We start from the raw sequence: 11,335 nt of genomic DNA on the forward strand, positions 1-11,335 counted from the left end.
AATCATATGAATATGAATAACTGTGGATCAAATGATTTGTGTAATATGGTTACTGTTGCTGGTGGCAACAAACTACATCGAATCTGCTATCATTAACTCTGAAGCGTTTAGCTTCATGGCATTGTTTTTGCTTTCTTGTTACTCGTCAAGTGGTAGAAAAGAATCCAAATAGAAGGTAATCTCTATCTCAGCTTTGCAATGAAGGACTAATTACAGCAACAGCGAATAGTAGAGAATAATCTGCATCACAGTTTATCAGATTTTTACAGCTATCCAATAGCACCATACAGACTAGTGCTTAAGTCTTCGCACACAAATGAGGCAAGTAGAAAAGAGACCAATTTTGGGCTGCATCATGTCCATAATCTAAACATTTGGGTCAATTAGTGAACATGGAGATGAGGTACACAGTGTATTTGATCTTAATATTGACCCTAGAGTCCCAGTGGAGAACTCAATCCTCCTTGCGTGTAACGAAACAGCAGCTGGAGGCTTTTTTCTTAAACAATACAAAGATCCAATACAACATCAGCTACATTTGCTAAAGGTTAATATAGCTCAAAAGAAAACAGAGCACACACGTGTTTCTGCAGCAAAATGTCAAAGCAATTACTGTCAAGTTGCAGAAAGATGAAAATGTGCGAGGTTGTGCAACGTTTGAATTAAAAAGGCGGGGAGGAAAACTGTCCTGACCTTCTTTAATCTTTTTTTCTTCATTACCATCATCATTACTTTAAATTTTAAAACGCGTGACAAGACCTTAAAAATGTGGTCAGACACCCATCTATAAATGTTGACATATTATTCCAAAATCCATTAATATGCTAAAAGTCTAGGCTTGTCTGTGAAGGCTTTAATGGAGCTCCGGGGAATAACTCTCATCCAGCCAGAAAAGATGGGTGAAGCTGATGATAATTTCTCTGTATTATTGAAGGGTCTTCACCTTACAATGTAAATAGCCTTGAGGCAACTGTTGCTGTGGTTATATAAATAGAATTGAAATAACATGAATTGAATTAATGCATTTAGCTCAGAGTTGTCCTTCAAATTCAAATGAAAGTTGATGGATGTCCGCAGTATTTGCAGACCACGTTTCCACATCAAACTTAGATACCATTTTCTTTATTCGCTTCAAACACAAAAGAGTCTTGTCACACTATAAAACTGTACACCATGTATTTTCCCTCAGTGGAGTCAAGGGGCACGGCTGAAACAATGCAATATGCAGACCTACACTGAAAGTGTTCACAGAAATACAAAAATGAATCGATTAATCAATCATTAGCATAATCACAACTTCATAATAATTGTGCTCGATGAAATACTTATTTTCGTGCCAGTCTCTATCTCTCACGGGTAACAGAATGATCAGATGTACGGTGAATGTCACGCATGCTCAGACGTTATGATTAGACCTTTCTCTCTTTCCCTCTCTCTCTCTTTGAACAAGCCGAGGAGGAGCATCTGTATCAGTGTAGAGAGTGATGGAGGGCAGCAGGTTGCTATAAAACACGCGTTTTCCGCTTGCAGAGTGAGGTGAAGGGACCGCAGGTGCCCTTGCGGAAAATTCCGTCTGCTGCAAGGGAAAGAAGAGGAGAGGTGAGGGAGGAAGAAACAGATGAACAAATGGCCAAGACGAGGTGATGGAGTGTTGGAGGTGCTCAGTAAATGACTGAGATTGCCCGAGAGTGAAGTTCAACCTGGTGGTCAGCTGGTTTGAGGGAAAGCAGGTGAGTCGAGGTTTTTCTAAAGCTTTAAAATACGCATAACCCACCTGGTGGTTACTAATTATAGCCCATTATTACCGGGAATAGAGTAAACCGCTAATTGGGAAGTCGACATCGATTCGGCTGTCTTGTGCCAATCCTCGAGCGCACGCAGAGTGTGTAAGCGAGCGCGCGCTTCTCCCCATTCAAGAATTGGCCGTGGGTCACTGGTCGGGCTGTCATTGTAAGGTAGACTGAGATTTTTGGTGCATGTAGGCCAAAATCTCTCCGTGTGTCAGGTCCAGGAATCGAGCAGTCGTCCCTGGAGCTGCTGACAGCAGCTTATAATGTCGGAACAAGCAGGGACATAGTGTTTCATAGTGTGAAAGGAATTGTTTAAGTGGCTTTAAATGCGGCAGCACAAACCCTCTGTTTTTCGCTATGACTCTGTGTACGTGTGTGTGTGTGAGTGTGTGCGCGCCCGTGGGTTTTTTTTTTTTTCAACCTTCTGGCGTCACAGGGGCGCATCATCGATGAGCCTAACCTTGAGAAAAGCATAGGTTACAGAGAGTCCAGCATTCATGAACCCTTAAGAAAATAACACAAAGCCATTTATTCCCTCCTCTATAATATTAAGCAGCCTATCAGTCATACTTTAACTGTATTACCTTTGACAGCTGCATATGCTTTCCAGTCTGTTTAGTTACAGTATATGAGTGCCACCCATTAAGTGATTGTTCTATAAATAGTCAGTTTCAAAGATACTATTGATTTTAAGCCCTTAGAAGATGATGATGTCAAATGAAATACACAAGATGCACACAGAGGACTGTGCACGATTTATCTTTTCCGTCAGACTGAATCAGAAGGGCTCTCTCTCTCTCTCTGGAAATGCAAGCTTAATTGCTTCCTTTCTCAGATTTTGCAGGTCTTTCAGCGAACCACTTTAATGGTTGTGTAAGGTGTAAAACAAGGTTTTGGGAGTAGCAGCAGCGGGAGCAGCAGCAGCATTGCAGTGGCTGCATCATCCAGCAGAGTATATTTAACTGACTGAAAAGAGAAAAGGCAGACAGGAATATATCCGGATCTCTTTTTGCTCGTTGTGTTTTCACAGAGGAGCTGATCAGGCTACCGATAACCTTCAGTTAGAGTACATGATAAGAGAGCTTCTAAAATATCAGCAGAACAACTTTACATATGTGGCTTTTTGCCTGATTCAGCAAACTGTGAAGTACATAGGGAAATCATGAAATCATTCATTTCAGTCTATATTATCGCCCTATTCCTGGGACTTGTCGAAAGTATAGTTTATTTATGTTATACAAGCTCCAAAGATCATCTTTTAAAAAAAAAGGTATATGCAAAGCACTTTATATTCAATTATTTATGGGCAATTGCTATTAACCAGAGAGATACAAACAGCTAAAAAAAACAGCCCTTACTTAACCCCCCAGCTGTTTTTAAAACACACCAATTCATGTTAGGTGCTGTGGAATAATCTGTATACATGAAGAGTGAGAGTGCACAAAGGGCACATAACCACAAATTAACAAATCCCCCCTGTTACTACCAAACTGAAATGACTGCACCACTGATGATGAGAGAAACAACAGCGAGCTGCCAAAACGACTGGCTTTGAGTCCGTCTGCTAGTAGGAAATTATAATAATAGTGAAATGCTGTTTTTTATAGTCTGAGCTCAGGACGTTTGTCATGCAGAAATGTAGTTTGTGTTGGTCTGAAGAGATTTTTTTGTCATGTGGTTTACCCGATGGTAGTTTTCATCTTGACATCTCCTGGGGAATTATGTCATCTGCTGCAGGACTGTTTGGTGCCAGTGTCAGAGGGTTATAATCAGCTTGATTTGGGAGAAATTGCCAGAATAACCAAAAACCAAACACAATTATCTTAAGTTAATTTTTATCAATAAATAGCCTTTTTTGTTTTATTCCAACACATCATTATTGTAATATAGTGATATAAAATTACATTTAACTTAATGAAGATTTTATCCAAATCAACTATTTCTGATGTTTTATCCATATAGATTTCGACCTAATAATAATATTTTCATTTTTGATACGCACAAATTTAAATATCATAAAGCTCATAAATCACATTTTAAAAAATAATTATATATATGTCCATATATAGTTCATTTCTTTAAAAGAAACTGTTTATTTTTTTTGCCATAAAAAATAACAAAACAAACAACTGTTTAAGTCAGAGTTTTGATAATATTTCACATCCAAGCAATCAGATGCTGTAGAAACCTGTGAGTCGTGCGTCAACTTCAATTTTATGTGCAATTTGCAGGGAAATATCATTTGTGAAATGTGATTCTCCTACAATCTGTGTCGACAGTGCTCACAAGTCATTTTTGTTAGATGAGCTGGTTGAGGCTGAATGAGCAGGTACAGTAATACTTAGTAATACTTGTCTGATGCTTTATTCATAAAATACACCAAAATAAAGAGTCATTTTACTACTGTAAACTTACTTAGGGACAATTGCCTCATATCTCTTGGGAAATAACTGAGCCATATGCTCTCTATGCTTTTGCATGAAAAAAAATTATGTAATTTGAAAGTGCTCCCTCTTCCAAGAAAAACCAGTGGACTGCTCCTTGTTATTACAACTGGAAATACATCCATTGGATTGTACCATATAGCACTTGCATGGCAATATTGTTCCACAGTAATCACAACACTTAAGAGGCTGTGGAGCTTGCCATAACGCTCAGGCAGGCCTGGGTTCAAATGCACCCCGAGGGCATTTACTGCATGTCTGCCCCCTGTTTTCTTTTCTCAGTCCTGTCTTCTCTCCACTGTCCTAACACAATAAATGCCAAAAAGCCCTAAAAAAGAATACTTAAAAAAATATGTGTAGCCTGAAGAGAGAGTTAAAGAGAGAGGGAGAAATAAAAAGGTGGCGAAGTGGTGGTTAAATGATGTTATGAACAAGGAAATAAATAAACATTATTTAAATGCCAGCGTAATATTTTTCACAAATTGACAAACGAGAGTGAGGGAGGGAGGACAATGGGAAGCGACAGAATGAGGCAAAAGTCATTAGAGAGAGAAAGACTGAAGACAAATGAGGCAGGAAGCACTTGCTTATGTAACTGTCATTGCCATAACACTCTCCGAGCCCCCACGAAGGTCGAGCTATCCATGAGGATGAAGAAGTGCTGGAAGGACATAATTGTTCTATATAATTCAAAGTATCACCACACAGAAAACAATAAAGTCATGATTGGTCACATGGGTAGAGCTTACGTACATTCCCTGCCAAACACGCAGGCACATGGGAAGATGTGAGTCACTGCTATTATTATCTCGGATATTAAAGATATATGAGATATCAAGCAGAATCCCACAGCGGGATGTTGTGAGAGGGGAAAGAGGAGAGAGGATTTGTGCGTGTGTGAATTATATATTATGTGCTGAGCTAAAAGTGTTTTGTTTTTCCTTACAGGTGTCTTCTCTAAAGTTTCAAAATGGAGTCCGCTCACCTCTTGGGTGGCTCTAAGAAGAGAGTAAAGATCCACCCTCACACTGTTACAGCCAAATATGCCACCCACACACCCTATGCCCCCCAGCCAGGAGTACACACACACTTTCCCCAACCTGGGGATGATGGCTATGACGATGCTCCATCTTTTGAGGACTTTGGCTCATTCGTGGAGGAGACGTCAGACAAGAAACAGCTGACAGAGAGCAGGAAGTGGCCCCTGACTCTTTTTGGCTCAAGACACAATGACAAAGATACAGCCCACAAACTTCAAACCGTGGTGGGAGGAGAAGGGAGTGAGGGTAGTGCCAAAGCAGCAAAGGGGTCTGGGAAAGGGGTTGGGGAACAGCTAGCCAGTTTCGGTGAGGCTTCTGTGTCTGCATCTCGACTCACCTGGGTGGGCCTGCTCGGTGCGGCGCTGGCACATGGCAGCTTGATTGTTCTGACCCGAGTGGCCTCCGAACGCTTCAGCCTCGGCCCCCTGTTTCTACTCTTGGTTCGGTCCATTGTACAGCTCCTGTCTCTGGCTGTACCACTGCACAGGGGGGAGAACCCTTTTGGGCCAGAGGGCTATCGACTACGTCTACTCTGTTACGGCATCGCCTACTCCCTCTCCCTTTGTTGCGCCTACTCTTCCTTAACATTCGTCTCTCCTGGAAATGCTACAACAACCTGGCGCCTGGCGACCACAGCGCTATCAGCGACCCTTGCCTTCCTGCTCTTAGAAGAGAGGCTGGGATTGGCTGATGGGATCACCATAGCTGCAGGGCTGTGTGGCTTGGGGCTTGTGTTACTTCCTGCAGTAGATGAGACCAATTCAGATTTGCCAACTGATCCGGCTGTGTTCTGGAGGGGTGCATTTGGATGGTCTCTTTCAGCGCTTGCAGGGCTGTGGATGGCACTAGCGTTGGTTGGGTATCGTTCCCTGAAGGAGAGGGTGGGAGTTGGGACTGCTTTGTTCACAGTAAGCTGGACAGGCTGCTTACTTGCCCCAGCCTCTTTGGCCCTGCTACAAGAGGGTTGGTCCTGGCCAATGAGTGTTGAAGCCTGGTTGCTGGTCTTGGGCCTCGCAGCCTGCTCGGTCGTAGCCTTCCTGGGAATGACGCACGCCCTCACCCGACTCCACCCGGCTCTGGTTTCCGCCTCTCAGAGCTTGGAGATACCCATCGCCATGCTCCTGCATCTGGCTGTACTGCCACTGGCTCCTACTGCACCAGAGGTCGTGGGGAGCGTGATGGTCATCCTGAGTGTCGGTTGGCTGGTAGCAATGAAGCTGCTCCCCTCTCGAGTTGGTGGGCGTCGGCAGAGGGAGGAGTATGAGGAGATTCTGGACTCACCCATCAAATAGACACTCCTCTCACCTTGCAGCACTGTCACTCTTATCCTTCACTTGCTCCTTCATGAGATTGTTTCCAGTGTACACGAGAGACTTCTAAGTGTTTATTGAAGCTTTTTTTGGTATCATCCTCTTTGCTTTTGGAAAAGTGCCAACATGGTGTTGTCTGTTACAGTGACCAAGTGATGTGATATTAAAATCTCTGATGAACACAGCACATTCCTGTAGCCACTTGTAATCACTATCACCCTCATTTCCCCCCACCCCACGTGTGTGTGTGTGTGTGTGTGTGTGTGTGTGTGTGTGTGTGTGTGTGTGTGTGTGTGTGTGTGTGTGTGTGTGTGTGTGTGTGTGTGTGTGTACTGAGTACATTTAACAATCAATGTGATGTCAGTCACTTTTTGCTGCCAACTGAGATTTGGCCAAGGACTGCTGCCATCTATTTGTCTCTTGGCTGCCAGCAAGATTTAGAGAAAAGAACAGAAAAAAAAACCCTGGAAGATTGGAGGCTAGGGAGAGGGGCAAGACACACAATCAGAGGAAAACAAATGGGGACAGAGGGAGAGAAGATGATGGGATTGGCATACAGATAAGGAGCGGCTGGGTGGGCGGTGGAGGGGTGATGGCCGATGACAAAGCAGAGATAAAAGGGAAGCAGCAGAATGAGAGGAAGCCAGGGTAGCCAGCAGGGCTGATGGTGGTTGGTTATTGTGGCGTGTCTGGCCAGCTGGCTGATAAAAACACTGTTTCGTGTGTTGGGGACCGGTTATTATGTCTAATAACAATCTGTATGACACATAAGCACCATCACTACATTTCTGGGTCTTTCCTCAACTATTTTCCTCATCATTAACCTCCTGCTTTCCTCTTTGTTGCTTTTTCTCTCGATAAAACTTCCATTCACCAAACCCCCCCATCACACATTGCACAGATGGAGACTTTTAATGAAAACAGGTGCCTCCACACTGAACAGACTAGCGTGTCTCTGTGCGTATGCCAGGTACCGCTGTGAAACAGGTGTAAAAGAATTGATAGGAGATATAACTTCTACACTCCTCTCCATCTTGATAGTTGTGTCATCCAAGGAAACACCCCCCAAAAACAGTCAATCCTGCATTTAGTTCTCGAGGCAGCTGTAGATTTAAAAAGAAGCTTTCATGCCCACAAACACTTGAGAACGGGAGTAGGCATCTGAAGACATTCATGCCGCGACTGTGAGTGTTTCACTAGTGAAATGTTTCTGTGATGTCAGTGTGTTGGCCTCATTAAAATACTCTGTTGCTGCACTTTGCCCAGTGCTTTAGTGTAAGTAAGCACTCTGTAAAGGACAAACTTAAGGTATGTTTACTTTCTTCTTCTTCTGCCTTTTAATTCTACACTAGTAAATACCAGATAAAAACAAAGTGCTTCATGTTCTGCTAAATTTAATTGCTAGCTTTAATTTTTACTTGACTGACTGTGATTTTATATACAAATATCATATTAAGAGGATTGTGAAACAAATTAGTTTTGCCCTACTAATGATCCATCGATGGATGGTGGATTTCAAGCTCAATGATCACCTACAAATTTAAATGCTGCTGTTATTGCCTAGGAGTGCTTTTGAGCCACACTGACTATAAATGAAATATAAATTTAGCTAATAATAAAACGTATTTGGTTAGTATGACTTTAATTTGCACTGATGTACCTTTTGCCTAATTTCCTCTTTCATCTTAACAAAACATCCAAACAGAAGTGCAAGTACATTAAAAAAATGAATGAAAATAGGATCTAAGACCAAAAACGGATACACAGACACTGTAAAGTATACAGAAACTCCCTCTAGCCATAACAACAGTCAGTCTTTGTGGTTTTTAATAATGAGCATGCATTCACGTGTGTATACGAAGCTGTAGGAGGCACTGGTGGCAGTGTAATACTTCTGGCAGGGTTTCACAAATCATAAACACTCTGAGCATCGTAAGTCGTGGCCTCTTTCTATTCAGACACTTTTAAAGCAGTTAATGAGTGGGAGAGACCTGCTATGAATTAAATAAAAATCCCAAACCACTGACACACCTTCTTGTGGGTTTGGGTATTTGCAGACCACACCACAACTACACAAACACCAAGGCAAGTGGTGCAAACTTTGGCACTTGTAGATAAAGCACTTGTAGTAACCTAGACTAATGAAAGAGTGGGCATGGACATGAACATAAATACACAGTTTAAAATTAAGTGACACTGTGTGGGAGGAGGGAGGAAACCTTTCCACGAGGCTGACTCAGTTGTTTAGTTAATTTTTATTCATTATAGCAAACCCATGACATTTATGATACATTGAAACTCATTGTCACCAGACAAAAACTATCTCATGTGTAACAGAGGCTTTATAAAAAGGCAGAGCGGTAGAAATACAAACAACGTGCAAAATCATCATCTGCAATAGGAGTTTTCCAGTCAAGCTTTTACTATTTATTTTTCCTTTGGGCAATTCATGTGTCTCCTCTGCCCTTTCCCAGCGTGCCTACCTGCTCTATCACTTTGTTCAGCTGCTTATGAATCCTCTGAAGCTCTGTTGCTATGGCAGCCAGAGCACTTTCCACCGTGACTATGTCCACTGGCGAGGTCACTTCCTGCTCCTTCAGGCCAGATGTGAAAAGCTTCATTCCCAAACCGTCAGGTGTTGGTGTTGGCTGGTCTCTCATGCTGCTGTCAGCAGATGCAGATGAAATGATTTCTTCTAGCCTCTTCAGCCAAGCATCATCCTGGTGCCTACTATGTAGGAGCATCTGCAAGGTTGCATTTAATCTTCTTTCCCTCTCTTCCTCCTCATCCCTGAGATCCACCAAACCCTTTCGCAACCTAAGACTTGCCTGCTCTGCATGTACCCTGCAAGCTGCTTCCAAGCTGGGTGCACACTGCTGACACATCCCCTTCGTCAGCTTCTCCAGTTGGGTCTTAAGAGACGCCGTTCCCCCGCAGCACTGCTCCACAGATTCCAGCAGCATGTTTTGTCTCATGTGGGAGTCCTCTAGAGCGATGAAAAGTTTATCCCAGCGGGAGAAATCTGTTTGGCACGTTGTGGTTGGAGACACACCTGCACACAACCACACACATGCATTGATTATTCATTCCAATAGGCAATTTAAGGATTACATAGAATTAATACATGCCATATATAACCCCCAAAAAAGGAGATTTACTTTATTGTCATAATTTGACTGGACTTTATCAGTGAAACCAGTACACCAGGAAAGAAGGCAAGAAGGTGTTAAAACTGAGCTTCTGCTAAACATACAGCAGTAATTGGAGTTGGATGTATTTCACAGATATGATGCCAGTTTAAGTTTGGACACACTGTGAAGTATGAAAACGGCTTTGGGAAGTTATTCAACACACAGATGTAAAGGTCATGAAGAACACATAAAATACACGTGCTACAATCTAAAAATGACATCAGGGGACCTCATTAATTTAGGGGTACAGCAACTAAGTCTTTGAGATTGGACGCTCAAAGAAAAGTGATGCAAAAGGGACTTGATAAACATCAGAGGGGGCTTAAACTGTGAAATGTCCACCTTCTGTAGGTATTTGAGGCTACCAGTTTGCATTCTTTACATGGACTCAAATCACAGAGGTTGCTTATTGCCTGTGCTCTGTGCTCACGGTATGAGGTATGTGTTCCAGTTACTGGTAAGTCTGTTTCACCAGAAATCTGATGCTCACCTGATAGAATTGTGAAAGCCAAAGATGGTATCATCCGAGTAAAAATGTACTTTACAACATCAAATATTTAAATATGGTGCATTATCGTAAACTGGACCAAGAAATACTCTAGAACAAATTTAATAAACACAACTGCTTACCTTTAGACATATCTAAATCAGTGTGTTATTAAAAATTTAATTAAACAGTAAAAATTTTAATTAGCTCGGTTTAGTAAAGCGTAGTAAAACTGAAGAGAAATTCATCACAATATCAATCTGTTCAAACAAGCAGGGAGCAGAAAAGAGAAAAAAAAGAGAAAGAAATAAAACTCACCCTCCTGCTGGTCCAGGGGGATCTCATTGTCATAGTTGTCTTCATAGATTCTTTCATACTCGATGTCATTTATACACAATGATGGACCCGTACACAGCACCAGGCAGATCCAAAACACATGCATGATGGAGTTCTTATGCATGTTTTTCCTTAAGATTTGTTGGGTTGCAGCGCATATATCTGAAAACATCAGAATCATCTATCAGCAAGTTTTCCTGCTCCTGCACACTCCAGCTGCTCTGTCTTTTCTTATTCACCTACTTCACTATATGTAGAGCACCTCTGAGTTAGCCAACTATTGGAGCTGCTGGGTTATAAACCCTGAGAGAAGGAAGAAGGGGGGGACCAAGCTGGGGAGGGGTGGGGCAGAGCTGGTTCTGTTGAATGAGTGAGTAATGCTCCAGCGGAGGTAATATGTCATAATTCACATGGGCTGACAAAAAGCATGCACGATGGAGAAGGACAGGCTATGTACGTTTGTTAAAGTTAAGCCATCTCTAGACTCTGAGTCAGTCTGCTGATGTAATGACACATTTACACTGTTGCAGTAGCTTTGACATTTAACATAACTCCAAAAACGCCATTTGGCAGAAGTTGTGTCATTTTAAAATTTGTCTCCCAACTCAGTTTATCATTTATTATATTATTATTATATCATATTATTTGTTTAATCAAAGTCTGATACGGAAGATATCTTTACTGATATCTTCCATATTTGTTTTCTATATAACAGACCAGTAGTATAATAAAATATC

General features: G+C 42.0%; 2 protein-coding genes across 2 annotated transcripts; one reads left to right on the forward strand and one right to left on the reverse strand.

The window, feature by feature from the left end:
- Positions 1-1,451: 1,451 nt before the first annotated feature.
- Positions 1,452-6,854, forward strand: slc35g2a (solute carrier family 35 member G2a). The gene is made up of 2 exons (XM_063498230.1): positions 1,452-1,730; positions 5,183-6,854. Exon 2 carries the CDS (start codon positions 5,205-5,207, stop codon positions 6,564-6,566), a length of 1,362 nt encoding a protein of 453 aa, XP_063354300.1. The 5' UTR covers positions 1,452-1,730; positions 5,183-5,204; the 3' UTR covers positions 6,567-6,854.
- A 2,053-nt stretch (positions 6,855-8,907) lies between these two features.
- LOC134646160 (uncharacterized) lies at positions 8,908-11,066 on the reverse strand. The gene is made up of 2 exons (XM_063499903.1): positions 10,581-11,066; positions 8,908-9,636 (listed from the first exon to the last, which is right to left on the reverse strand). The coding sequence occupies exons 1-2, from the start codon at positions 10,777-10,779 to the stop codon at positions 9,032-9,034; spliced, it is 804 nt and encodes a 267-aa protein (XP_063355973.1). The 5' UTR covers positions 10,780-11,066; the 3' UTR covers positions 8,908-9,031.
- Positions 11,067-11,335: the final 269 nt, after the last annotated feature.

This window comes from Pelmatolapia mariae, linkage group LG16_19 (genome assembly GCF_036321145.2).
Source record: "Pelmatolapia mariae isolate MD_Pm_ZW linkage group LG16_19, Pm_UMD_F_2, whole genome shotgun sequence".
NCBI lineage: Eukaryota > Metazoa > Chordata > Actinopteri > Cichliformes > Cichlidae > Pelmatolapia > Pelmatolapia mariae.